Below are 24,934 nucleotides of genomic sequence, written 5' to 3' on the forward strand. Positions count from 1 at the left end.
GAGCTCTCCCTGGGAGACAGAAACAGTCCAACACTCCCCCGTGTGGACTGAGGCAGACTGGAGATTAAATAACCTATTGTTCTTCATGAGAACATGTGCTAAAATGAATCAGAAATTAATCTGCACTGTTGCATGTTAGAAAAAGGTTATATATTTCACAGTCCTCCGAACAGAAGTGAAGTGTGGGTTCAGATGCAAATTGACTCAACTCAAAGTGGTATTGGATCCTAACACTAGTGAAATCCTTCTAGAGAGTGCCTATTTCAGCCTGAAGTTCAACCCCTCTCCTTCTTTCAATCCATTCTCCCATGGTTTTCCATGCCAAAGGAAAAGTCGTCTCAATGTAGACATGATCTGGGTCCCACTGCAATAGAGACTGATTTCCACAGTGATGGTAGCAGAAGACCTGCATTTGGTGTATAGCTGTACAGTCAAACACAAGTCTTGTTTGCTTTGATATCTGTTTTTTTAAAGGGCAGAATCCATCAAAGGAATGTCTCTGTTTTTCCACCTGTGAGTGTGTTGTAGATCCATTTAATTTCCCAATACAGCTTCATGCTCAGTTTCGGCCAGGTAATTCCCTTCGCTATTGATTTTGTTCCACTTATTCTTCCCTTGGTTTTAAAACCCACACAGAAAAGCATGTCTTGACAAATCACCTTGGCATTACACCTCTTCAAGGACTAAGTGAGATTTCATGAGAGTAAATAACTTCTATCTCATGTTTCTTGTGAGAATTGAAAAACTCAGTGCTCCAAATCAAGTCTCTTAATGTGTGCTTGCAGTTGTCAGGCAGAATTCAAAAAGTGTTGCGAAATAGAATAAGACATGGGTTCAGCGTAGGTTCAGAAGATCAACCAACTCCTTCCACACAAATGTCCACTAGCCCTCCTTCAGTACTCTGACTCACATGTCGCCCTTTTAACATGAGACCTTGTAACCTTGACAACCTCATCAGATACAACACAATACCAGCTGTTCTCCCACTCCCCATAGTGTATCTATCTTCAGGGTATATAGACAACATATCTCAAAACAAAAGCCATGCAAGTCAATGCATTCATTGGCCTCTAAGTACATGACTGGGAAATAATTTCAACAGACATGTGTCATTAGATTTTCCTCGGTATAGCTCTCTGTGAATATTTTCCAAATCGCCGAGAGATTTAATAGTGTCATGGCATCATAAGAATTCTCTGACAGTGATTAATACCATCAACACTGAAGTGTTGCTATAAGCAACATCTATCAGAGGACCTTTGTATATCATATGAAGTTTGTTTCAGTGTTTTTCTTTCTCATTATGGGGTATTGCATAATGCAGGATGTCTGGCCCACAACTCATTTTCTATGATACATTTCTCATTTAGAGACTACTAATGGAGTTTAGAGTAAAATTCCCAGACAGCATGTTAAAAGTCTTCTCAAGGAACCAAGTTCAGAGTGAAAATAATCTGATACAGACAATCATAAGAGAAGGGTGGAGACAGACAGACATACATTAGTTGTGCATGTACAGTATAAGTAGAGTTGAAATCAGAAGTTTACATACACTTAGGTTGGAGTCATTAAAACTTGTTTTACAACCACTCCATACATTTCTTGTTAACAAACTATAGTTTTGGCAAGTCGGTTAGGACATCTACTTTGCGCATGACACAAGTATTTTTCCAACAATTGTTTACAGACAGACTATTACAGTTATTGTATCACAATTTCAGTGGGTCAGAAGTTTTCATACACTAAATTGACTGTGCCTTTAAACAGCTTGGAAAATTCCAGAAAACGATCTCATGGCTTTAGAAGCTTCTGATTCATCCTTGGGAGCAATTTCCATACACCTGAAGGTACCATGTTCATCTGTACAAACAATAGTACGCAAGTATAAACACATTTGGACCACGCAGCCTTCATACCACTCAGGAAGGAGACGCGTTCTGTCTACTTGAGATGAACGTACTTTGGTGCGAAATGTGCAAATCAATCCCAGAACAACAGCAAAGGACCTTGTGAAGATGCTGGAGGAAACAGGTACACAAGTATCTATATCCACAGTTTAACGAGTCCTATATAGACTTAACCTGACAACAAAGTCAAGGTATTGCAGTGGCCATCACAAAGCCCTGACCTCAATCCTATAGAAAATGTGTGGACAGAACTGAAAAAGCATGTGCGAGCAAAGAGGCGTACAAACCTGACTCACACCAGCTCTGTCAGGAGGAATGGGCCAACATTCACCCACATTATTGTGGGAAGCGTGTGGAAGGCTAACCAAAATGTTTGACCCAAGTTAAACAATTTTAGGACAATACACACAGTTAGTATTTGGCATCATGTAAACTTCTGACCCACTGAGAATGTGATGAAAGAAATAAAAGCTGAAATAATTAATTATCTCTACTATTATTCTGATATTTCACATTCTTAAAAAATAAAGTGGTGATCCTAACTGACCTAAAACAGAGACTTTTTACTAGGAATTATCAGGAATTGTGAACAACTGAGTTTAAATGTACTTGCCTACGGTGTATGTAAACTTCCGACTTCAACTGTTGGTCATCTTACCTGTACAGTGTGACGGGTGGGTTAGCCTTGGCTGAGCAGTGGAACTTAACCAGGTTTCCTTCCAGAATGGGCTGAGGCTCCACTGACAGATTGACAAGTGGCAAATCTGAATGGACACACACCAGGGACAGACAACCAATTAGAAAAGACCCCCGTAACAGCCTTACAGTAATCTAGGACGGTTGCAGAAACGTGCTTGCCATTTTAATTGAACATATACCAGCATATTTCCCCTACAGTAACTTGTGTTACCACAGGTGCGGAAATACACTACCTATACTTATTTTTTTCTTCATTAGAGACATTAAATAGCAGAAAAACACATGAAATCAAAGCAAATAGTGCAACTCTTGATAATGAGTTTTTCAGTAATTGGCGATTTGAAAAAATAGGATTAATAGAAACAGTGATTTGCCTGCTAAGCACTCCATTATAATTGCAAAAATGAATAAACACTGAGACACAATTAAAACTGCTCTTAAAATAGCAAACACATAGATTATGTTAATTCAATAAACAGCAATTAAATGTATCTAAATGACAAAGGTATAACATTCTTTTTGAAAATACATTTTAATCTGTTTTCATTTCTGAAGGCAAATGGTTAATCCTCCACTTTGGTCCTCCTTTATGTTCAGATTAAACATTTCAAATGAGGCAAGCTTTTTCAATGAAGTCCAGCATTTATGAAAGGGCCAATGGTATAGCCTGTAAAGTATGTAAAGGGTTTGGAGGGACAAAAAGCCTCATCAAACACTGGCAGTCTGAGTGATTAAAAAAACAATGGTCTTTCAGTATAAGCCCCATCGCTGAACGTCATGGGGAGACTCAAAGGTTGTCTGATATCACTAATGGAACACGGCAGCAACGAGCTTGGCTCCTCTCGCATTTCTCTATGTCCGCTGCTTCAATCCAAATGGACTACTGCCTTTTAACGTCTACTGTGGCAAGTGTCCAAGCCGTTTCCATATCTATCTTATGTAGATTGCTTTTAATTCAATCAAGTCCTTGATTCAACTTCGCTTGATGAAATCTAACTCTGCTGGGAAAGAGGGTGGCATGGAAGCTAGAGGGAAGCTTTCTATGAGTGCATATCCATAAATTATATGACTAATCATATCTACATACAGTGGGTTTCAAAATTATTGACACCCTTGATAAAGATGAGCAATAATGACTGTATAAAATAAAGAATTCATAATACGGAGCTCTATTGTTTGCCAATAAAAGCAGGAAATTATATTATTTTATACATAGAATTGCTCAGAGAAAGAGATTTTGTTTAACAAGGGATTTTTTTTTCTCAAAAAGGTAGAGGTCAAATTTATTGACACCCCTAAGGAGTTTAGTATTTGGTCCCATGTCCATACTGTAGCATACTTTGTGCCCAATAGAAAATGAATGTTATAAGGTATTGTGTCATTTTGGAGAGACTTTTATTGTAAATAAGAATAGAATATGTTTCTAAACACTTCTACATTAATGTGGATGCTACCATGACTACAGATAATCCTGAATGAATTCTGAAAAAATATGAGTGAGGAAGTTATTGAGGGTCAAAGAACACACCCCCAAAGCATGCTAACATGATCTTTGACCTTGTGTAACTTTCTCACTCACCATCATTCACGATACATAAAGTCAACTTTTGACTACTTTATTTCTAAAATAAATCTGCAGAATTATGATTGCAGTTGCCACGGCATGATGTTGTTTCCAATGATAAGTTTGGCTTGACCCTACAGCCTACAGACGAATACATGAATGAGGAATGATAGAAATGTGTAGCGAGATGTTCAAACATCATTATTTCAAACTGGAAAGGTCCAAAGACTCTCCAGACCTTAGACCTCCCTAGCTTTAAACTTTGAGAAAGTAGAATAATTACACATCTGTCGTTATGTCATTTGGAGAGCCTTAGGCACATCAGCAAAGTAGCAGAAATGGCAGTTGATTTATCATGGAGAGAAATAGGGAGATCCCAGGGGTTAGAGTGTGTTTGGTGCAGGTGCAGCAAACATCTATTTGGATGGTGTCCTGTCTCCATGTGCAATTACACTAATGTAGCATCCAGGGGCCCAGTTGTTTGGATTCAGCGGTTACAGTGTCACAGCCACTAGCAGAGAGAACACTTAGATTGCTGTTGCTCAGACCAATCCTCCCAATGTTGTAAGAAGAAGATTACATTTCAGTCATTTAGAAGACACTCTTATCCTGAGCAACTTACAGTAGAGTGCCTGCTTTTCCTTACTGGTCCCCCATGGGAATCAAACCCACAACCCTGACATTGCAAGCATCATGCTCTACCAACTGAGCCACACAGATCCTTGATGTGTGTGTGTTTCCGTGTGTGTGTGTGTGTGTGTTCTTGTGCGCAAGTGTGCATACATCCCTCTGTGTGTGTGTGTGTGTGTGTGTTTGTTCTTGCGCGCAAGTGTGCATACATCCGTGTGTGTGTGTGTGTGTGTGTGTGTGCGTGTGTATGGAGGGGAAATACACTGTGCAGCTGCTCTATGCAAGCTCAGCTGCCACTGCACCCAAGAGGGAGGGTGGTCCAGGTGCCATGCTTACCCCTCATCTGCTCCCTTGACTTTTTGGGACACTATGCCTCCTTACAAACACACAACAACCCGCACACCCGCGCCAGGTCTCCTGCAGGCCATTGAAGGTAGGAACAACATGCTGGATCCTGGAAGACCAGCTAATTAGGAGGACAAATTGGCAGGCAGAGGGAACTGCAGAGAGGCAGAATGGCAGATGTAGAGGTGGTGGCAGTCTACCCTGCTACTTTGCTTTGTGGTGGGAGCTCTTCCATGGGCCTACTACCTTGCCAACATTATCCTTATAGCATGCTTAGACTCTGTAATACCAAACTAAAAATGTTCAGCTGCTAGTGAGGTCTGAGGGCATCTTGGCCCAATGCTGTCGATTTTATTACTGATTGGTAGTTCTTTCAAGTCAATCATCCTGTGAAGACTGACCCTCCCTGAAGGAGAGAAGCACCCGACTGTCTCTCGCTTATGAGACGTTGAGGCATGATGCCATTATGACTTTTGTAAGTGAATAAAATGAGTGACTTGGCTCTTCTGCTTGGATAGCTCTGTCCTTGGAGAACAGGGGGAAGGGAGTGACGGCCGCCAAAACACCCGATGAGAGGGACTCTGGGATGGGATCTCTGGATGCCAATTTGTCGCCCCCTGACCCTCATGCAGACAGACACAGCCACTTAATAAAGAAGTCTGTTTGTCACTTTGATGTATAAATGCATGAGTGGGAGTGAGCTCATTTGAGGCTTCACGCGACAGGCCCATCAAAATGCAGGGCCGCTAAGTTAGATTCATCGTGAGAGTGAAATGGAGATGGTGGGAGGGGAGCTGGGAATAGCAGCGCTGGTAATGATGGCAGTGGTGGTGACAACAACAGCATGGCTAAAAAAAGAGGAAGACAGTGTAGTTTGCTGACAGCTTTTGATCGGAAGTTCAAAGAAAGGAGCAGATGGCGTTTTTGAACAATCAGCCAACTTCTCTAGATTTCCCAGAGATGGTGCCAACGTAAATTGCTTTCTTCCCTTTCTTAAAGCTCAATTTCAACTCTCTTTGGGTGCACAGCTGTTCCTCCATGAGGATAAGCCTCCAGGAGCAATGGCTGGTTCTGATGGGGAGTCTGTTTATTCACAACTAGGGCAGTGGCATATCCCTAGCAATACGGATATTGATGCAGCTTGCTGGTTGGCCCAGTGTATTACTGGAGGCGGGCACACAGGGGCAGACAACTGCAGGTTCACGGCTTGACTAACACACAAAGCCAACACCATGCATTTATTTACCCACTCACACAATGCAGGCATATGTTTTGCCATTCTGACTGTAGGCCATATGTTTGGGCTTTTTACATTTTCAAGTATACCTGGAAGGTTCAACAGCAGATCCGACACATGGTTTACTTTCAAAAGTTTGAAGAGAAAACAGTTGAGGCTGGTGGGCATAGCTTAGTTGAGTGATGGTACAGATGCTACTGATTTCCATTCAAAACCTTACATGAAAGTAACAATACAATTAATCCAGATTGAGCCACTGCTCCCAATTGTAGTCCTTATGATAAAATCATTACACCTCTGGCATACTCGAACTAGCGGCCAAAACTAATTCCAACCCATGTTTCCCTCTCTTTTTTCCAGATCAATTTGTCATTATGTGCTCGATTAGGCAACGAGAGCATGAAGAGGAGCTGGGTAACAAACACAAATCCTCCCCCACCACACATCTGCATGTTTTCTATTGATTAGTCTCAACAAATGGCATTACCTTGCCGTTGCTCGACTTATTTGCAATGCAAACGCGTTAGCCTTAACTCTCACCCCACCCCTTGTGTGTGGGATGCCGTTCACACATGTTGGACGCAGCTCAACAGACAGATAAACACATAGCCAGCCAGGCTGAAGATATTATCATGAGGCTCGCTATATGCTGTCTTTGGTTCAGAGTTGGAGGATGAGATTTTCAGGCTTTGCCCTACCCTAAAAAAGTCTACAGAGCACAATATAAAGAATGCCCAAAGTCATGGTGTAGTTAAGAGAGAACCATGGGCTAACTCTCTGCTATCAAATAATTACAGTGAGCTAATGTACTCACTCGCACAACTAAAGTCTGCACTCTGTCCATGGTCCTGAACTCTTCCTGCCTCCTGTCTCCTGCATGTTTAGATACTAATATGCTTACCCTCCAGGTCAGATAACTCTGTATGAACTTGTGTTGAGCTGAAAATGCTGAGGCCAATGTAATTCACAAACACATTGAAGTGATAAAGGGAAATAGTGCCCAAAAATGTATTGGATTTGACACAGGCTTATGCTGTGCAGTAAAGTTTTGGGGTAATGTTTAGATTACTCAAAATTAGACTGAGAGAGTTAAGGCTTTTAAAAGGGAAAGGTGGCCAAAATAAAAGTTATCCACAGAGTTAAAACTATGAAAACAAGTATTACTTTTGTTGTAGCTGACAGTATCACATAGATCCAATGAATCAAATTTAAATGAAGGGAACGGAGACAATCACTCAAATTAATACGTGGAGACACACGCACCCAAGTGCTCACATACATCCTTCTTCTCTTTCTCAATAGCATTTAAACATAGAGAAACATTTCCTCTCCTTCTCAATAGCATTTACACATAGATAAACATTTTCTCTCTTTCTGAGTAGCATTTGAACATAGAGCAAAATGTCCTCTCTTTCTCAATAGCATTTGAACATACAGTAGAGAAACATTTCCTCTCTTTCTCAAAAGCATTTAAACATAAAGACACATTTCCTGTCTTTCTCAATAGCATTTCAACATAAATAAACATTTCCTCTCTTTCTCAATAGCATATTAACATAGAGAAACATTTCCTCTGTTGTCAGTACTTAGGCTACTGAAGACAATCTTTCTCTCTCTCTTTCTTTTGCTCTCTGTTTCTTTCCCGTCTCTGAAACACACACAGGCACATGCCTTCATGACCGTAAAATATTACTCTGTATCTGTGACAGAAGATCACTATCAAACCTCTCCACCATGATCCTCTCTTCTCCTCTCCCATTGTAACTGGCCTCCATTGAAATAGATAAATACATCAAAAGCACAACCTAAATTATATTTATGTGTATTAGGTAGTTGTTGTGGAATTGTTAGACTACATGTTAGTTATTGCTGCACTGTCGTAACTAGAAGCACAAGCATTTCACTACACTTGCAGTAACATCTACTAACCATGTATATGTGACCAATACAATTTGATTTGATTTGATAAATACTCAGCGTTCCAGAGAGAATTCCATGCAGGGGGAGCAGACTAACTAAAACATGGTGTGTGGATGTGTAGTTGCTTCACCAGCACCTCAAAGACTATGTACTGTATCTAGCCTTCATGAAAGCCTAGGCAGGACTAATAGCCTTCATTCACCTGGAACTGGCATCGATCCTGCCAGCCTTTGTTGGAGGTACCTGGGAACACTTGTTCACCAGTCATAACATATGAGATACAACACACAAAGGCAACAAGCATAGATTTTTTTCTTAGTACTTGACATGGACTACACAAATGGCTGTAATGTAAGTTATTCCACGCTTTTCATCTTGAGTTTGTTTCGGTAACACAGCAATTGTACTACTAAATTAGCCATTCAGGCCTGAATGTTGTGTGTGGCCCAATGGAATATTTGCTTTGAGAAGAGTTTAAAGCAACCCTCAAGAGTTGAAGGGAACATGGTCATGTATTCTCTTAGCTTAGCCTTGATCTGGTGGTACTGGGTGGGGGCCAACAAATAATAATTTGGAATTTGCATCCTCCTGCAAAATGGCTTGACTTAGTCTTACATTTCTGTGTGTCTATTTCGGTGTGAAAGGTCTGGAAAGGTATTTATTTAGGTCCTTTCTCCACTATTTCACTCCCCCGGGTACCTCCCTGTTCTGTGAGCAGACAGCTGTCTCTCATCAATATTTACTGCCCCCTGTCCTACACACTGCACCCCTGTAGAGAGGTGAACAGGACCTCTGTGGTGACTACTCTGTGAACGGGAGGTTTGGGGGGAAAGAGGGTGCATGTCTACCTCTCTCTCCCTAGCCAATCGCTCCATCATTTATTCATTCAACACCCGTTTTCTCTTGTAGCAATTGGAAACCAGATGGATACCTCTCTTTGCACACTTCCTCTATTAGAAAATTATTTGTCTGTATTCACACTCAAGTGGTCTTCAGGCTGTCTATAAATGCTCATTGGAATCTAAGTTTATAAGCTCTAGCAAGTGTTTAAACTTTCACCATCCACCTCCTAATATGTATTTCATTGCACACAAGCTTTGTTTTCATCGTTCTCATGTTCCTCTGAATGATATTTTCAACAGTGTATTTTGAGCGTTTCATACCCAGTCGCCGAGGCATGAACCCAATAATCAAATGAGTCAGCATCGGAAGTTATTAAATTGCACCAATGACTCAAACATAAATTAAAGTGCCTTTTATTTCTTGTGTGGCTTAATTAGTGTGGATCTCAGCGTGAGCACCGGAGACAGAGGTGAGGAACACCAGCCTCGCTACCTGTCCACATGCCAAGAGTGGAGGTGGAGGTGGAGAGTGGCAGAAGGTGAGTGAGAGGCCTGGGGTAACACAAAAGGTGAGTGGGACGCAACATGACGGTAGTCAATTTCCTCTTGCTCACACTCATTTGTTCTTCACCCTGTGAAAAGCTGTAGTCGAAGCCCCAGTTTTGCAAGTTGCAAAGATCGTTTTCCGGGATTATTTGTTAGCAACTACTCCTTCCCATTGTTAAGCCTTGTGTCACGACCACAGGAACCCCGTTTGTAGCGTGGAGGGAAGAGCCATCGTCACATAGCTCCTCACTACTCTCCGTTTCACGCAATCACACCACACTTCCTCTCACTTTGCATGACAAAAACATTAGAACAAACTGCGAGGGATGCAAACACCAACAACTGTTAATCATTTGTATACCGGCGCCTCCATTCGCCTGCATGCTGGCATTGAGCCGGAATGCGCCTCTCGTGGTGTACATAATGAAAAGAATGGAGCCGTCACTTGTAATGGATCTCTAAATAGCCTTTTCTGCTTTATTAGTCGTACTTAATGGTGTTGAAGGGGGCTGATGCGAAATCCCTTTGTTCAGAATCAAACTCGTACTGTGAATAGTTCTTGATCGAAAAAGATTCTCTGACAATTGAAGCTCAATGTGTTTTACACGCTGGGCTTACTTTTCCTATTTTGGAGAGGAATTGTGCATGCTCTCATCATAAAGATTTATAGCATAGGAGAGGAAATAAAAGAGCCAGGGATATGTGCACAATGCCGCGGAAAGATTGTTGGAGCAAAGAAAAAATCCCATTCACTTAAGACAGACGGGTCTAGTGATATTTCATTACTGGAAACAACAAGGTGATCTCATACCAACCCACACAACAAATGCAAAACCAATTAAGCATATGCATCAGAGCTTATTCCAATGAATCTAGATGTTTATAACTGCAACTGTCAAAATGGCCTCTTTGTGCTCAAAAATACCTCTTTCATGTAGAAATGGTAAACATAGAGAAACATATTATCCATCGAGTCAGGGGCTGATACTGTGGTGGGAAATACCCTGGGGCACACCAACATTTTGTCAGGGACCAGGTTATAGGCCTTAGAGGAGGGGAAACTCACGCTGGATGTCGATGTTGACGCTGGTCTCTTTGCCGTTGGGCACAGCCTTGTTAGATGCTCGACAGATGATCTGCTGGCCTGTCTCGATGTTGGATGCAGACAGGTAGAGGGTGCTAACCGTACTCTCCCTCCTTCCATCACGAAGTAGTGTCTGAGAGGAAAAGAGAAAAGGAAAGAGTTTAGAGTTCACCGATGACGTGGTAGTGGAGAGAGTGGAACATTCTGAATAACACCATAAATCTAAACTCAAGGCCTGGAACGCAAATGCAGAAATTCACCTGAATGCCCTGGATGCCCCAGTGGACAACACAGACAAGTAAACCCCTGGCATGCTCAAGCCTGTAGTCTTGCTCGAAGGCTGATTGATCCGAGAAAAGAAATCTGTTTTTGACCCTCTTTTGTGTGACTGGAGAGTTGTGCTCTGGCGCATGGCTTGTCATACACCACAAAGGAAATCAATCTTCTTTTCAGTGCTCATCCTCTGAGCTGCAGCCCTACTCGCATTGTGAAAGCCATCTGGCTGCCCGGTACAATTCTGCCTTGCCTGGTGCTCAGGGAGGACTGTGGGTGCCCTATAACCACCATGCCACAGTGCACGCTCACCCACCAGAACAAATTGGCCATGCCAGGGGCACTGTGTGGCCAACCACAAAGCCAAGACTGATACTGCTTCAAATAATACTCTGTTGGTGCTCTATACAAAGATACTGTCCATTACACGAACCCTGGGTTAGCTTTACAAATAAACTACTGGGATTCACAGTAGAATCTCTTCCAATATCAAATTATTTTCTTGGCTCTGCAGGTTCCACACTATGATATGAGCAAAGAAATCGGTTTTATTTTCACTTATAGAGGTCCAGCTATAGAGGACATGTCAGGCAAAGGCCAAGTTAGGACATGTTGCTCTTCATTATATAATCTCCTTTGATGCTTTGTGTGTGTGTGTGTGTGTGTGTGTGTGTGTGTGTGTGTGTGTGTGTGTGTGTGTGTGTGTGTGTGTGTGTGTGTGTGTGTGTGTGTGTGTGTGTGTGTGTGTCCCACTATAACTGCAAAACAAAATGCTCCTCTGCAATTTTTCTATAGTTTATTCACAATTTAATTACTCAATTCACAAACAAATAGGTTGTGATGAAACCCTTTATTTACACCAGCACTATGAGGAGCTCTGATGAGAACTTCCTTTGAGGATGTACTTTATGTACTTTTCAAACCAAGGTTATGACTCACGTGGGAGGAAAGTTGACAGCTACCCTCTGAAACAGGCTTTTAATCATCGTTAATCATCTCTGTAAGTTCGCCAAAGGTGACAATATATATATATGTAACAGCAACAACCCTTAGATATTAAGGCATGTCACAATGAAAGCTATTGACAGGTTGCCGCATAATAGCAGAAACCCAGCAAATATGCCACACACTGACTGCATATTAAAGTGTTAAGGAACCTTGCATTATATTAGTTTGGAGGTTTTTACATACTGTACATGTATGCCTTTTCACCATCTTACTTTTCTGCTTTCTCCAGTCAATGACTATAAGTCTTCTTAAGAAATACAGGAAACTACCAAAATGTCTTAATGGGGCGTTGGGCCACCACGAGCCAGAACAGCTTCCTTGCACCTTGGCATGGATTCGACAAGCGTCTGGAACACTATTGGAGGGATACGACACCATTCTTCTACAAGAAATTCCATAATTTGGTGTTTTGTATGTATGGAATATGCAAAATAGCGTTAAGATACTGTACATATATTGTTCTTCTGCATTTGCATTAAAACAAAATGCCTTTGTGAAGAGTGTCTCAGATCTAACCAGGCTACAAAAGGCCTGGCACTCACCCCTAAAGTAGAACATATTATCTGTCAACAGTGGGATGTGTCAATGTAATATCCTTTCTGACACCATCAGGATTGTTTCTCTCATAGCTCTGGACCTGTCTGAAGTCATTCATCTTGTACAGGCCCAGCTACAGTATAGAACTCAACACCCAAGCACTAGCTGTTTTAAAATAGCCCGAATTATAAATTGATGATTTCTCATATCACTGCCTGGAGCATGTGAGGAGAATACCTTTCCCAAGTTAAAGTAACTGAAAAATGGAGAATGAGAAAGTGAAAGTTGCTCTTCAAGATATGGGATAAGGGGGCAGAGACAGTAGAAGGTCATATTGAGTGAATATGGGAGAACCTATTGTAACGGCACTCAGAGGTGGAAGAAGGATCGGACCAAAGTGCAGCGTGGTAAGTGTTCATGATCATTTATTCAAAACGAACTGAACACTGAAATACAAAACATAAACGATGTGAACAAAACGAAAACCAAAACAGTACCGTGTGGCCCAAAACACTCACACGGAAACAAACACCCACAAACCAAACGTGAAACCCAGGCTACCTAAGCATGATTCTCAATCAGAGACAACTAACGACACCTGCCTCTGATTGAGAACCATACTAGGCCGAACACAAAAACCAACATAGAAAAACAAATATAGACTGCCCACCCCAACTCACGCCCTGACCATACTAAAACAAAGAATAAAATAACAGAACTAAGGTCAGAACGTGACACCTATAGTATAGTGATAATGCTGGTTACATTTCTACTGATAAATATGGAGCTTTTTGATTTTTCAGGAATACCTGCAAGTTTTGTAATAAATAATCAAATTCTGACAGGCTGTATATTGTTTTTACCTAACCTTTACACTGATTGTTTTTCTGTTTATTACAATTAACAGGAAGGCTTATACAAATAAAAGATGGACAGTTTTCACCTTGCAGGCATGTCTGAAATTCCTTGATTAGTTTAGGTTAGAATCCCAGTGAGAGGGAATATGAAGGGAGGCTCAGAGGGATGTCTAATAATTTGGCTGACATGAATATTCTGCTGTTAATCTAACGAGCCTTTGATATGTCCTAACTTGAAAAGTAGCTCCAGGTTAAATTAAATCAGCATTTGTTTAATTGCAGACCACACCAGAAGCTCATTTCAAATCTCAATACTGGATATTAATTTAACTTAGGAATAAGATATGTTGCATAAGCTTTGTACTCCCTATTTCTACAAAAGAGAAAATAATATATCTACATAATTGTTCTGGTCATGGGATTAAAGAGGTCTTATTTGATTAACTTATCTAATCCTACTACCTGAAAGACAGATATTTTCTACAATTCTGTTTAACAATATTAATTATATTACTCTTTTGGTGCACCTAAGGCCTAGTTTAAATGTATCTTTCACAAAGCTAGTGAGGTTAATTACATTGACAAGAGAGAAAAACAATGGAAGAGAGAGAGAGACTGATCGTTTTTTAATGATTTGAAACAGGTTAAATGTAGCGAGTAATATAGAAATACTGGAAAAAATAAGGGGTATTATAGATTAATATGCAGATCAACTACTGGGAACTCTGTCTCTTGACTGTGAAAAATGTGACATGTATAATACACTCTCTAAAGTTAATTAGCTTCTTTTCCCCGGGATGATTTCCCCCCGCCTCACTTGGTGGTGAGCATTACCTTTTAAAAGGAAATCTCTCTAATTATACAGAAAACTTTGCTGAGATGAAGGTTGGGAGGAAAATAATGAAATTGAAGGACAGATAAAGAAGCGTCTTTGAAGGTTTGTGGGGGAGTAGAGGAGGAATGAGCAGGGAAACTTATCTGTGAAGGAAGAGAGGGACGATAAGCAGAACTTCCTTTTTTGTGTCATGCATTTGAATGTTTCACAGAGCAATAGATTCCCTCATCCCTGTGGCTGTTCCTACTGTTATACTCCTTGTGTTTTTCACCAGGCCATCCATGAGGAACAGGCTGAAATGTACTTTAGGTTTACATTTACCTGATACATTTTAGTCATTTAGCAGACACTCTTGTCCAGAGAAACACACAGTAGTGAGTGCATTCATGTTTCTACATTTTAGTACTAGTCCCCCGTGGGAATCGAACCGACTACAGGAGTGTTAGGGTTTAGATATGAGACCTTGTTCTCAAATTCAGATGTTTCCACCATCTGAAGCTTCTACTAGGCCTCCCCACAACGTATGCAACGAGTACAACAATGTTCATCCGTAGGTACCAGGTCAAGCCCATACTCAACCCCATTCACATGCAGTATAACCAGACATTTTTCATAACTGCTTCATACAGTATGATCATATCAAGTCCAATAACTTACCACAAAGTAACATCTTAAAGAAAGGTAAATGGTAGATAATTGATCCATTTGGATATTGAGGGACCTATGGGGGTCAAAGCCATCCTGGGAAGCCATCACCAGGAAACTCCCATCTCACTCTGGCACATCTGGCCACATTACCTCCCATCATCTGTGGGGTGTGGAGCGAGGCGTGGGGCGAGGCAGGACGGCCAATCATCCTCTCAAAAGCTACATTTTTCAGGAGACAATCATCCGCTTCTAATTGAACACATTTCTTTTTAATGGTAGTGATATGAAGGAGGGCTGTGTCTAGAGACTGCATGGCTCAGCTGCTGCTGCCATCCATCAGCTGGGCTACAATGTCCCCACATCGCTGCTGCTGCTGTTTCAGAAAGAGGAAGTGCAGGCAGGAAGCACGCTATCCCCCTACTATTAGCAAACGCCACCTCCAGCAATCGTTTTATTCAAATTGCTTGTGCCGTATCCAAGCCCAATCAATAGAATTTATCTGCTCTTTGGAAAAAGTTGATAAAAGAATGAGACAGCGGAGAGAGAGTTGGTGCCCGCTCACTCTCCTCGTCTATATGGAAACTCACACAGTGGGGTTCATTACAAGTTTAGCCTGCGAGTTAGTGTCATTGAAGTGCCAGAGAGAGGTCCGATGGCAGTGTTGTGTGGCATTACGTGTGGTGGAATGATGGTTGAGTTGAAGGCTAGGGTTGGTTGGCAGGGATCAGGGATGGCTTCTCCAACAGAAAAGGGACTGAACGGATCTCTTTATGGATCCTGCCACTGAAAAGAGAGAAGCAGGGCACCTAGGAGACAGCGAAGGTGCTCGAGAGTCAGCAACATCCATTCTTATCGTCCACCATCTGCTTGATTGAGTAGAAGCATTAGGCTGGGCGAAGAGGACAAACATCCTTTAGATATCCCAGCGAAGACCTTGGATTTTCAGGATATTTTATTCCAATCAAACTTGGCTGAATGCTGAGACACAGTTTACAGATGGCACAAGTAATCACCCATCACAGATGGCTAGTGCTTTTTATTTTACTAGGCAACTCAGTTAAGAACACATTCTTATTTACAATGATGACCTAACCCAGCCAAACACAGACAACATTGGGAAAATTGTACACCACCCTATGTGACTCCCAATGACGGCTAGATGTGAAGCAGTTTGGATTTGAACCAGGTACTGCAGTGATGCCTCTTGCACTGAGATGCAGTGTCTTATACCACTGCACCAGTCAGGAGCCCTTAGTGGCTATTCACAACAAACTTCGAGGAAAGGATTGTCAACTGGAATGATGATTGATGGAACTGGAATTGATGAGTGACATAACCTATTACATGGAGGAAAATAGTGTTTGGTTCACTTTGCCGGTAATAATGAATGAGGGCTTTTGCTTTCTATCTATAGGAATGGGTAACTGTCTAACCACTTCACCCTCAAAAACCCCAACCCTCCCTCCAACCTTAAAAAACAAACTGTGTATTACACACCTCGATGCTTACCTTGGAGTACATGGCTCCATTGAGGACCTCTCCATTGCGGATCCAGATGATTGATGCGGCTGGCTTGGCGTTGTCAGCGTGGCAGGTCAGGTTTAGGGGATCTCCTGCTCTCAGGCTCACCACCGGACCACCACTGATCACTGGGTCTTCAGGAGGCACTGGAGGGAAAACAGAAAAGCATTGTGTTCTAGCTATGATGTAAACATGTAATGACATATACTTGTATACAACAACAACTGTTGTTTTCAGGTCAGCGTGTCATATGTTCACTGATAAAGGTATTGGTCAAGCATCAGACTCATCCATTGGATTGATAGAAGACATGTCTTGGACATAAGAAGGTTCATAAAAGGTGAGGTCTGCAGCTGTATGACTATGTGTAAAACTGCCTGTTTGCTATTTTTAAATAATACCTGTACGAGGCAAGAACAGAGATATTTCTTCAAATACAATACAGCTTTGTGAGAGACAGGCGATGTGAGTGGTTTCAGTTTTGATTTCCTGTTCTCTCCTGTGAAATTGAAATATCTTGTGTCCATGTTCACTGATGCAGCGATGTCAGAGGAACATTGGGCAGATTTTGGTCACGTCATACGTGTGGCTTGTAAGCAACAATGGAATGAGAATAAGCTGCCTCAGAAATCCAAAGCACAGTTCAGCTTTGTGCTGTTACTGACAATGTGAATGGATGATACAGACACTGCTGCAATTTAATCATGACTTTCACATGTCCATACATGGAGGCAATTGGGGCAATCAAAACTTTGAATAGAATTGACAGTTTGCCAGGGAATGGCAGTCAGTCGTCATTCACTGGAAAAAAGACAGATAGAGGAAGATCGTGGTGGATACAGAATGCAGGCCCCTGATTGGCACTGATTACATTCTGCTTTCTACACACATGCTGATCACCCACTTTTTATTCAACTCCAGTGAATTATTGATTAGCCTGCACACTCATTACAGTGCAGATCTGGGGCATGATGAAATCAAAGGCTACTAGCAGCTGGCATATTCGCCTGCAAGAGTGAGAGGGTCGGAGAGAGAGGGTGGCGGGGGTGGGTCAAACAGCCAAGGGTTGGTATGAAAAAGGGGGAACTATGGATAGTGTGTTACACTGCTGAATGATTTTATGGATGATGGGGGTTCTACTAAGCTATATGGAACTTCTTCGGGATCGGTGTCCCTTCCACGGGACGGTTGAGCTAACGTAGGCTAATACAATTAGCATGAGGTTGAAAGTAACAAGAACATTTCCAAGGACATAGACATCTGATAATGTCAGAAATATTAAATTCTAACTGCACTGTCCAATTTACAGTAGCTATTACAGTAAAGGAATACCATGCTATTGTTTGAGGAGAGTCTTGAGGCAGTCTTGATTTTTTTATTTTTATGAACTGAAATGCAAAGGTTCATTGGATCAGTCTAAAACCTTAGACATACACTAGGCATATGTCACAAGTCACGACTTCACAAAAGAGCCACTTTAACGTTTATTATAATTGTTTAAAATCTAAATGTGTTTTTTTGGCAGAAATGTCTTCTGAAACATGTGCACTTTCATGTGCCTTAATAACAAACTTGTATGCCATCTGTAAATATGAATATAATTGTTAAATTACAAGCCTTGTTGGTTAAGTCACAGAAAAAGTCAGCAACCTTTCCACTAGCCATGATTGGCTGAGATAATGGATGGGATGGACATGCCGAGAGAGGAGTTCAGATTGGTCTGCCAAATGGAAGGCTTCTGTCTATTTGAGCTGGTCAGTCTGTGTTGGTAATCCTGTCGACACGGCTTTTAAAAAATGTATTGTGTAGTGGAGCTGCATAAGTGTTGCTTTCCACTTTCTGGAGGATCGAGATTTGAAATCAGTGGAATTAGAGTATGATCGCTAAAGAAATGGAGAAAACACATGTCTACAGATTACGACATTGCAAAAAAATGTATTAAATTTTATTTAAAAAAAAGTGTATTTCATGTGTACTGTTAATATATTATACGGAATAGATGTAGTACACAATTGGATGATGTGATAGTGATAGTGTATAAAAAACAGGGACCTGTTTTGCCTCCAGCACCACTTTCAAAACTACTCGCTGAAATTATACTAACGTTCCAGATATCACTTTAATGGTTGGTCTTCCATTCATGTTTGAGCTTTACAGTACTAAAACAATCCACTTTCAGCAGGATCTACACTTTCAACCATTTCTCAGAAACAATGAGCACTGCCTAGTTAACATCCTATGGGAGTCATAGCAGACCTGTGGACACGAGCCTACCAGACGAGCTAAATCACTTCTATGCTCTCTTCGAGGCAAGCAACACTGAGGCATGCATGAGAGCATCAACTGTTCAAGGTGACTGTGTGACCACGCTCTCCGTAGCCGACGTGAGAAAATACCTTTAAACACGTCAACATACACAAGGCTGCGTGGCCAGACGGATTACCAGGACACGTGTTCCGGGCATGTGCTGACCAACTGGCAGGTGTCTTCACTGACATTTTCAACATGTCCCTGATTAAGTCTGTAATACCAACATGTTTCAAACAGACCACCATAGTCCCTGTGCCCAAGAACACAAAAGCAACCTACCTAACTGACTACAGACCCGTAGCACTCACGTCTGTAGCCATGAAGTGCTTTGAAAGGTTGGTAATGGCTCACATCAACACCATTATCCCAGAAACCCTAGACCCCACTCCATTTTGCATACCGCCCAAACAGATCCACAGATGATGCAATCTCTATTGCACTCCACACTGCCCTTTCCCACCTGGACAAAAGGAACACTAATGTGAGAATGCTATTCATTGACAACAGCTCAGCATTCAACACCATAGTACCCTCAAAGCTAATCACTAAGCTAATGATCCTGGGACTAAACACATCCCTCTGTGACTGGTTCCTGGACTTCCTGACGGACCGCCCCCAGGTGGTGAGGGTAGGTAGCAACACATCTGCCACGCTGATCCTCAACACTGGAGCTCCCCAGGGGTGCGTGCTCAGTCTCCTCCTGTACTCCTCTCCTGTACTGCATGGCCAGGCACGACTCCAACACCATCATTAAGTTTGCAGATGACACAACAGTGGTAGATCTGATCACCGACAACGACGAGACAGCCTATAGGGAGGAAGTCAGAGACCTGGCTGGGTGGTGCCAGAAAAACAACCTATCCCTCAACGTAACCAAGACTAAGGAGATTATTGTGGACTACAAGGAAAGGAGGACCGAGAACGCCCCCATTCTCATCGACGGGGCTGTAGTAGAGCAGGTTGAGAGCTTCAAGTTCCTTGGTGTCCACATCAACAACAAACTAGAATGGTCCAAACACACCAAGACAGTTGTGAAGAGGGCCTGACAAAGCCTTTTCCCCTCAGGAAACTAAAAAGATTTGGCATGGGTCCTGAGATCCTGAAAAGGTTCTACAGCTGCAACATCGAGATCATCACTGCCTGGTACGGCAACTGATCGGCCTCTGACCGCAAGGCACTACAGAGGGTAGTATGTACGGCCCAGTACATCACTGAGGCTAAGCTGCCTTCCATCCAGGACCTCTACACCAGGTGGTGTCAGAGGAAGGCCCTAAAAATTGTCAAAGACCCCAGCCACCCCAGTCATAGACTGTTCTCTCTACTACAGCATGGCAAGCGGTACCGGAGTGCCAAGTCTAGGACAAAAAGGCTTCTCAACAGTTTTTACCCCCAAGCCATGAGACTCCTGAACAGGTAATCAAATGGCTACCCGGACTATTTGCATTGTGTGCCCCCCCAACCCCTCTTTTTACACTGCTGCTCTACTTTGTTTATCATATATGCATAGTCACTTTAACTATACATTCATGTACATTCTACTTCAATTGGGCCGACCAACCAGTGCTCCCGCACAGTGGCTAACCAGGCTATCTGCATTGTGTCCCACCCACCACCCGCCAACCCCTCTTTTACTCTGCTGCTACTCTCTGTTCATCATATGTGCATAGTCACTTTAACCATATCTACATGTACATACTACCTCAATCAGCCTGACTAACCGGTGTCTGTATGTAGTCTCGCTACCTTTATAGCCTCGCTACTGTATATAGCCTGTCTTTTTACTGTTGTTTTATTTCTTTACCTACTTATTGTTCACCTAATACCTTTTTTTTGCACTATTGGTTAGAGTCTGTAAGTAAGCATTTCACTGTAAGGTCTACACCTGTTGTATTCTGCGCGCGTGACAAATAAACTTTGAATTGATTTGACAAAGTTTGAGATTGTGCAACAGGGGAGCACTGAGGAAATGGGCTGCTTTTCTGCTTCGCCAGTTGAGTCCGGCTGAACCTTGTGACTCAACTCCCAGGAAAATCTCCAACCTGTTTCTAGACCAGAACCATTGACACATTCCTGCCTCTTCAAATGCCTCTGGCAACAGTGATATAGTGTGCAACCTTTTATTTGTACAGAACATTTTGCAGTTATTTCATGACTTTTTGACCTGGTGTTCTTCATGATGTAAAGTTACACGAGTTTGTGGAATATAGAAATGCTGGGTCTTATTTAGAAGACAAAGATATTTGCGTATCTGAACCAATGGACATACATTGTGGTATGGTAATATTGTGGTGTAAGATTGGAAACAAGCTTAATCCTCATTTGTCACCAGAATTAGAGAAGCCCTGCCTGATCAGCTTGCATACTGGCCAACCAACCATCTCATTTGTTTATGAAAATATGAATAATAGTGAGGAACAGAGATGGAGAGATGATAGTAGCTTCTAGACATCCAGTGTTATTGGCTTGCTGTCAGTGCTCACTCAATGCTGCTGAAACATTAATTAACTGTCAAGTTGTTTGAGGTATGCAAGGCTCCGATCTTCTGAAGGGCCAATTGAGAGGAAAAACTGCTTCATTTGGAGTTCGCTGAGAGCCTAACACTATGTGACTGACGACAGCGCAGACATGCATATTAAAGATGGAGTAAGTGGGTTGTGGATTCAGGCTGGTATTGACTGTCACCACTCCAGTCACAATACCAGGACATCAAGGAAGAGCAATGGCTGTGAACTAATGTAAGCTAAATGTGTTGATGTTCTACCGTAGAACATGACAGCTCAAGGCTTACAGAAACCACATACCCACATACGCACACTGGTTGAATCAACGTTGTTTCCACGTCATTTCAATGAAATTATGTTGGTCCAATGTGGAATAGACATTGAATTGATGTCTATGCCCAGTAGGTACAGTACAGCCTGGAAGTGGTGCGATGCAGAATGTGAAAGAGTGTAATTGTTTAAAGGCTATTTCCAACCCATCTCCTAGAGACATTATTGACCCATCTTGGCCTGTAAAACTGATAATAGTTTAGCCTTTAACCATCCATAAGGTTTCCATCAGAGAGGACCTAAGTGCCACTGTAGTGAAGGTTAACATTTAATGCATGGAAAACTCCAAACGCAGAGGTCCATGGCAGCGCACACAGATTGTCGTTACGCTTTCGAGTCGTGTGCTCTGCTCTGGGAGACAGGCGGTGTTGTGTCAAGGCTGGATGGAAAACAGACAAAGAGGAGAAAGAAACGCTTGGCTGCCTCCGACAGGCCTTTTTTCATTTCCACCATGTGTCTGATGTCTGTCACAAGGATGACACAGAGGATCTCTGAGTAGAATGAGAACCAGTGTGATCTCTTTGCTAAGTGATTGGCACAGGTGGCATGCTCTCCATCTGCACACCTCAATCTTCCACTGTGGGTTCCCCATGTAGGGACGCAGGGGCAATCCCCTCACAAAACAAAAGGTTCATTCAGACGTACTGTAAGTACTGACTGAACAAACAATGGGCAGGTATACGACTGTACATTTCACAGTGGACTTTCTACAGTGGACAATGAAGCAACATTAAAGAGTAGCCTATTCTGAGTCACAGTGTAACTCCCAGGACAGTTATAAAAGGTGTTACTCCAGTTCCCTCTCTCTCACCCTCTCCATACAGGGCTTCTGTTAAGTCATCTCTCCACCACCATCCCTCTTGCGGGCCGGTCTGACAGCCGCACAAAGTCCTCGAACCCTGCCAGTCATCATCATTACAGGCCTGCTTGCAAACTCGGCAGCCCCTAATGGTTCCAAATTAGCCCTTTACTGTGGCCCCGCGATGGATTTCTCACGAGCCGGTCAGCGGCTCGGATTGATCGCTCCTCTTTAATTACCAGCTGGCTCGTTGAAATCCTTTCTCTTCCCTCACTTTTCTCTGGGAGAGTATAATGCATTCTCACACCACACACTTCCACACACATACAAACACACACACTGTTCAATAGTTTCTCAACTAGGTTGGAGAGCAAAAAACATCCTCTTGTTGTCTGAGATAGGGAGTAGAAGAGATATTCTGTGAGTTTTCTTTAAAGGAGTAGATCAACCAGGAGAAGATTAGTTATGTAGTATGTGTTCTTGTCTTACTTGTCTCAAACTGTTAGTTTCCCTGTTTTTCCTCCCTGCTCACAAGGAGGGATTTCAAGCATGTATTAACATTTTACCTCTAAATGTACTTTGCTATTACTTTTTCTCACCTTTAAAGATTATCTGGAGGGTTATTGTGTGCCTGTCTGTCACTTTTTCGTGGCCATCAGACGTGTACCAGTTAATTTCACATATTTATGCTCCAAGCAACATTTTTCAGGGAGTGAGACTATTAGATGTGTTTTGAGGGGGCACACAGTCTTACATTAGCCCAGCCCTCCGCCTCAGATAAGAGATTCCATTGAAGTTCATTAAAGGAGCACTGGAGTTTAATGGAATTGCATCGCCCCTTCCTGAGAGAGATAACACCAGGGGTTGTTTCATGTTTTTGCCCAATCCAGAGCTCAGAGCCATGTTTTACCGCAAAACTCAGAGCAGGCTCGGGAGAGGAAGTCAGGTCCGATTGATTGTGTTTTAGTGAGATCATTTACTTTTAGTGTATAATCAAAACTATATATAAATGAGACTGAGGCATACAGTATGGATTTGTAATTAAGAAAACAGTGTGGGCCAGTAAGTCTGTCATGATCAGGGCTTGTCTGAATAAACCTTGAGTATAAACCTGCCCTGTGTCCTGAAAGACATTTCAATACCTCAGAACCTCTGGGATTAGCCTGGTCTGAGAAAACACCTTGATGGCGCCAGTCTATTACCATTGGGGCTCTGCTGATGGTGGACAATCTGAGTCATAAACAGCCAGACCCAGGCTGGGGAACATTCTCCATGCAGCATGTAGTCCTATACACAGCCATCCAGGAGCAGGAGATTTGGTTGAAAAGGCAATTTGGTGGTGAGTGAATGAGAGGGGTAACCTCAGAAGGAGCTCTGAGATGGGGGAATGGGAAAGGAAGGGGGGACTGGAAATGCAGCGTGCACAGTGCTGTGCTTCTGCCGAGGTGTCTGGAACAAAAATGGGTTGGCTTGCCTGGTCGGTTTTGGCGGAATGCTTGCGCCAGCAGCCTGTCACCCCAATGCGACGGCGCCGTGGCAGCTTGCAGAGGTTGTGATCGATATATCACAAAAGAGAAGGGCGAAAAGAACTATCCATCGTAGGTGGAAGATATGTGGCTCACTGGCCCAAAACACAGGCCTATTCAATTGCTGTCACCGTACACCTGTTTGTAGGCCACAAGATTCTGGCTCACACAGACTGTCTCTATCTCTCCCTCTCTGGTAATACCATCTGTGTTAGTTTTACTTTCTTTTTTTTATTTTAAGATGTGTGCATGAATAATGCCTATCCAAAGTATCACAGTGGACCCTATCCTTATGAGACGACAGATGATCAGGGATTAATGTGAGTCAAGGTTTGACTGTGTGTGTGTGTTTGTGTGTGTGTGTGTGAGCGTGCGTGTGTTTCTGAGCGTGCGTGTGTGGGTGCTGACCCACACAGGGAGAGTGAAGAGAGGGATGGGGAGGTTTTCTGGAGACATGGGAGGAGTGGTGAGATGCCAGACTTGTCAGCAGCGTGCAGAGACAGCTTCGTCACAGAGCAGCGATTTGCAGCGCCAAAGCTGCTCTTCACAGATTGAGAGGGCACTAACGTGTTTGTGTGTGTTTGTGTGTGTGTGTGTGTTTATTTGTGAGTAGCTATGTTGCTGTCATTTTGCATGAAATGTAAAAGCAGGCCCGTATTAAATGTTATGGAAATGCTTTGTTCCTTGCAGTGTGTCAATCAATCGCTCACCTCCTCCAGTTCTAGATTTGTTTCAGTCAATAATCATTTTTGTTATGATAATGTATTACTGAACATATGTCATTTAAAATATTTCAAAAACACAGCTGTGTTTGTGTTTGAAAAAGTACCCTTGCCTATTAAAACTCACTCAACCCCCAAAACATACCCTACCTGCCCTCTGTTGATATTAACATAGAGTCATTGATATTATAGATGGTCTAACTTTGTCTTAGATCTCAGACAAGTCAGTAATGTACTTTAATGTAAATCAGGGTAGTGTGAGCAGAATAATGTAAATGGAAGAGACATATTTC

The 24,934-nt window shown here is 42.4% G+C and overlaps 1 protein-coding gene across 1 annotated transcript in view; it reads right to left on the reverse strand.

Moving 5' to 3' along the window:
• Nucleotides 1–24,934, reverse strand: part of LOC112267184 (kin of IRRE-like protein 3) — a 194,691-nt gene that overhangs the window by 27,879 nt on the left and 141,878 nt on the right. The window contains exons 4-6 of the mRNA XM_024445376.2: nucleotides 16,442–16,599; nucleotides 10,757–10,907; nucleotides 2,566–2,671 (exon numbers count right to left, since the gene is read on the reverse strand). Coding sequence (XP_024301144.1) covers nucleotides 2,566–2,671; nucleotides 10,757–10,907; nucleotides 16,442–16,599 — 415 coding nt within the window. The remainder of the gene's footprint in view (nucleotides 1–2,565; nucleotides 2,672–10,756; nucleotides 10,908–16,441; nucleotides 16,600–24,934) is intronic.

This window comes from Oncorhynchus tshawytscha, linkage group LG14 (assembly GCF_018296145.1).
Source record: "Oncorhynchus tshawytscha isolate Ot180627B linkage group LG14, Otsh_v2.0, whole genome shotgun sequence".
NCBI classification, from domain to species: Eukaryota; Metazoa; Chordata; class Actinopteri; order Salmoniformes; family Salmonidae; genus Oncorhynchus; species Oncorhynchus tshawytscha.